This window comes from Echiichthys vipera (assembly GCF_963691815.1).
Source record: "Echiichthys vipera genome assembly, chromosome: 1".
Taxonomy (NCBI): Eukaryota; Metazoa; Chordata; class Actinopteri; order Perciformes; family Trachinidae; genus Echiichthys; species Echiichthys vipera.
In genome coordinates this window covers 37,947,897-37,953,000 of record NC_139826.1, presented here as the reverse complement: position 1 = coordinate 37,953,000, position 5,104 = coordinate 37,947,897, and the positions used below count along the sequence as shown (strand labels likewise).

Sequence of the window (5,104 nt, the reverse complement as noted above, 5' to 3'; positions counted from 1 at the left end):
CATCAGACACCGTCGGCGTTTTCGAGGTGAAGGCCAAGTTCATGGGCGTGCACTTGGAGACGTTACGGTTAGAATATCAGGTATTTTACCTTTTCCTTTTTCCCCGCGGTAAATCAGAAGGACGGTGAATGTGGGTACGGACATTTAGCTGCGACTGGTCTCACCTTTTCCGTCTGTCTGTGTTTCTCTCAGGATCTCCTCCAGCTGCAGTACGAAGGCGTGGCGGTGATGAAGCTCTTCGACAAGGCCACCGTCAACGTCAACCTGCTCATTTTCCTGCTCAACAAGAAGTTTTACGGGAAATAGAAAAACAAAAGAGAGGATAAAAGGGCTACAGACACTGATTTCAACCACAAAACCCACTTTGAGGGTCGCAGAAAGCCCTGACCTGAACCGCCCCGGCTCCCCTACACACTCCCTACTGCACTTCTCTTACGGCCTACGGCCAATTTCCTGTGCATTATTTTTTATTACGTGGATCACCGTATGTGCTTTATTCTTAATGGAACACTCCGTTGTCTTTGTCTGTAACTTGCGTCTAGGTCAGAGGTTTAAGATTTGTACGTTTTGCTTTAAATATTATGAATCTCTTGTGCATGGGCCTTGATTAATTATAAAACACGTATGTTTTATGGAAAGAGATCACGTTTTTTGTGTCTTTCTTAGCTTTTAGCTTTTTAGCTCACGTGACTGAAAGGTCTGATAAGCATCTGCTCCGCCAACACCAAAGCGCCAGCGTACTTTTCAGCAGGGCTGTAGAGGACGAGACGCCATTTTGACCCGGTGTCCGTCTCAGCGGGGCCGTTTTTCCTGTCTGAGGTTCTGTTGCTGCTTCAGGTGAATTGGAGGGGATAAAAGAAGATGTACTCCTTCTTTACACTAATTTATGACATTTTAGAAAAGTATTACTCCCATATTTTGATTTGAATGTGATTTAAATTCCTCTTGTCATTTGGATTTGGCCACATTTATATATATTTATATATAATTAACTTGTAATTTGTTGTGTGAGCACGACAAAGTCCCATGAGACCACGTCCGGTCTGTGCCGGCACTAACCTGGCTCCGGAGTCCTTCCTGTCTTTCTTGGAGAGTCAGGAAGTCGGTTTGTTTTTGGCCCTGACTGCAGCCCTGCCGCTCTCAGAGCCGACCTGCAGTGCACCTCTGCTTTTAGCTCGGACATTCATACGCAGGACGTGACGTGGCGCTGCTGCACGTTTCAGCAAACAAAGGTACGGAAGCTCTGAGGAGCAAGAGAGAAAAAAATAAATTCTGGCGATCCGTAGTCTAAGTCTTTGTTTCTCTCCCTTGTTTTTGATTTAAGAGCAGAGAGTCCTGCCAGGGGTATTTTTCTACAGTACTTCTTTTTTTTGGTGTAAAGTGAAAGAAAAAAAACCACATTTGTTTTCAGGTTTTTGTGTTTGTTGTTGTAAAACTCATTTCAGCCACAAGAGGCGCAAGTGCACCACTACCCCATATTCTAGCGTCAGTTAAAAATACATTTCTAGTTGAATAGAAAGTCATCAGTGATGTTACAACTTCATTCATTCATTCATCTTCAACCTCTTGTCCGTGTCGGGGTCTCGGGGGGCTGGAGCCGATCCCAGCTGACATCGGGCGTGAGGCGGGGTCCACCCTGGACAGGACGCCAGTCTATCACAGGACACATAGAGACGAACAGAGACAGACAACCATTCACACCTACGGGCGATTTTACTTTCTAACACAATAAACGCAGCGTGGTTTGAGAGTGTACGGGGAATTTAAAACTCACCCTGAAGAAAACTTGAATGCGTTTAGTCCTACTTAGGCCCCGACGTCACGTCTTTCTGCTCTCTGTGCTCAGGTTTTTGCAGGAGCGCCCAGAATGTGTCGAGTTTAAAAAACTTCAGACATGTGGTCGAGGTCAGGACGGGTGATTTGGTGGTTTTCTGCCTGTAGCAAGAATAAAAACCAACATAATTCAATGCAATTCAGTTTTATTTACAGTGCCAAATCATAATCAAAGTTATCTCAGGACACTTTACAGAGTAGGTAAAGACCACACTCTATGACTTATTTATAATTAGATTTTTTAAAAACAACACAAACTGATCACTAGGAGATGCTAAATGACCACAAGTCTACACAAAAAATACCACATAGAGAGAAAAAAGGACTACAGGGATGCAAAGACCACCACATAGAGATGCTAAATGACTGAAAATAGACACAAAGGAGAGCAAAATAACAACAAAGACGTGCCGAATTATTAAAAAATAGAGGTGAAATGGGCAGAGAGCAAAACAAAATGACGACAAAGAAATGTGAAATGTCTAAAAATAAATGCAAAACCACCACAAAGACATACAAAACAACTAAAAAGTGACTTTAAGGAGATCCAAAGCGACTAAAAGCAGACTCTTTGAATGTGGGTGCCCAGGGGCCCTTCGTCTCATGATCCGTCCGTGTGTAAATGTCACATTATAAAGACCCCCTCGGCTGGAGAGGCAACAACTCAGCGCTAGACACACATCGCAAGATTAGCCAAAGCAATTGTAGGCCGGCTACACTCGCTCCTCACTATAACATTACTGGGGAAAGCGTTTCCGCAGGTTAAAGTGTTTATTTTTGTAGTCGTCCAGAACGCCCCCGTTCTAAAGGCCCTGATCCGTCTGTGCTGAACCTGTAGCCATCTTCTGTTTATACTGCGTGCTGTCTTATTGTGCTCTTGTTGTGATCGTGTTGCATGCGTTCTGTATGTGTGCGTCTGCTCTGCGTGCTGTGGTGCGACGTGTCTTGCGTCTTGAATGATGTTTTCTAAATTGATGCTATTGTATCATGTTTGTTAATTGCTGTGCATGTTTTGTAGATCGCCCAGGCTCATAGTTTTTTCTATATTCTGTATTCTGTGTTTTTAGGGTGATTTTAACATCTGTCTAGATCATGGGTGTCAAAGTGATCCAGTAAAGGCCCGTGTGGCTGCAGGTTTTCATTCCAACCAATCAAAAACACACCTGGTCCAACAAATCAACCGTGTGAAGACAGTTCAGGTGATTGAGTAAGTCGAGTCAGGTGTGTTCTTGCTTGGTTGGAATGAAAACCTGCAGCCACAGCGACCCTTTACTGGATCACTTTGACACCCGTGACCTAGACAGATGTGAAAATCACCCTAAAAACACAACAGATTATAGAATATAGAAAAAACTACGAGCCTGGGCGATCTACAAAACATGCACAGCAGTTAACAAACATGACACAATAGCATCAATTTAGAAAACATCCTTCAAGACGCAAGACACGTCGCACCACAGCACGCAGAGCAGACGCACAAATACAGAACGCATGCAACACGATAACAACAAGAGCACACTGTAAAAAGAGAAGATGGCTACAGGTTCAGCACAGACGGATCAGAGTCTTTATAACAGGGCTGTGGTGCGCTGGACGACTACAAAAATAAACACTATACGCGGGGGGGCTGGAGCCGATCCCAGCTGACATCGGGCGTGAGGCGGGGAACACCCTGGACAGGACGCCAGTCTATCACAGGACACATAGAGACGAACAGAGACAGACAACCATTCACAGCTACGGGTGATTTTGTAGAGTCATCAATTAACAGGTGTTCGGTTCATTGATGACTCTAAATCGCCCGTAGGTGTGAATGGTTGTCTGTCTCTGTTCGTCTCTATGTGTCCTGTGATAGACTGGCGTCCTGTCCAGGGTGGACCCCGCCTCACGCCTGATTTCAGCTGGGATCGGTTCCAGCAGCCCCCGCGACCCCGACAGAGACAAGCGGTTGAAGATGAATGAATGAATGAAAATCAATTAACCTAACACATGCATATCTTTGGATTGTGGGAGGAAACCGGAGAACCCGGAGAAAACCCACAAACCTGGAACCTTCTCGCTGTGAGGCGACAGGGCTAACCACTACACCACCGTGCCGCCTTGATAAAAGGTTACTTAAAAAATGATCTTGGCAAAACGGTTTTTTTTTAACACCTATCCTGAAGGCATGAACGCAGGAAAGTAAAGATCTGGGATCAGATTTTTAATAACGGATCACCAGAATTATTTTTTGCTCGCTTGCGTCCCGGGGCTTCCGTACTAAACTGTGCAGATGTGCTCAATCATTGGCTTTCACAGTTGCCTTAATGGAGATATATATAGTTTTCTCTCTCCATGGGCTGTTTATCGTATGTAACTGAAACACAGATCATTGTTACGCTCCAGAGTTAGTCGTAAACACAACATCGTGTCACACACAGGAGGGGATCTACTGGATGGACACTGAACACAGAGGTTTTTTAATGTCTTGTTGGAAATAATTTGACAAAAGTCGCCATTATTTATATTTTATATGTTGTCAGTCCACATACTGTAGTTGACGTTGATGCAAACAGGTCTTATAAGTCAGAGGATGTGCAGTGTTACAGTAACTGGACTCGTGGGGGTCCAGTAGATGTCACTCTACACCAGGGGTGTCAAACATACGGCCCGTGGGCCAGAACAAAGGGTCCAATCCGGCGCAGGAGATGACTTTGCAAAGTTTAAAAATGAGCAACTGAACTGCAATTTTTCAATAAAAGTGCTGAAGCTGCCGTTGTTTTGCTGTCAGGTCGACTCTTATTCATGAAGATGGACACACTGAACCAAACAACGGCCTCTGATCTGTTCCTAACCAAGTGGTTTCCACGCCGAACCCTAACCGTCCCCATTTGTCGGCTAACGTCGGCCATGTGACGCTGCTCTTTGTGCAGACAGCAATAATAAACATGCAAGATCTATGATCAGGCCCAAAATCATGCCTGACACTGCAGGAACCTGCTGTCCAAACCCAACTCCAGCCCGAACCACGGCAGCCATTTTGGGCCTAAACTCAATTTGAATTTGAATTTTAAATGTCAAATTAAATCTAGATTTTATAATATTTAGGATTATAAGAGACTTTACTGGCCCCTGAACTGAAATGAGTTTGACACCCCTGCTCTGCACCACCCCACTTTGACCTTTATTGTATCGGAGTTGGACTTATTTTAAGATAAGCCTCGACTTGAGATGACTTTGTTGGTTTTCTGTCTCATGTAAAGTCGCTGTGACGACCCGACTGTGCAGACGC

The 5,104-nt window shown here is 44.6% G+C and overlaps 1 protein-coding gene across 1 annotated transcript in view; it reads left to right on the top strand.

Moving 5' to 3' along the window:
• iqgap1 (IQ motif containing GTPase activating protein 1) overlaps positions 1–638 on the top strand; it is a 65,971-nt gene extending 65,333 nt beyond the window's left edge. Inside the window, exons 36-37 of the mRNA XM_083914875.1 lie at positions 1–80; positions 193–638. The exon at positions 1–80 is cut by the window's left edge and continues 29 nt beyond it. Coding sequence (XP_083771001.1) covers positions 1–80; positions 193–306 — 194 coding nt within the window. The 3' untranslated portion in view covers positions 307–638. The remainder of the gene's footprint in view (positions 81–192) is intronic.
• Positions 639–5,104: the final 4,466 nt, after the last annotated feature.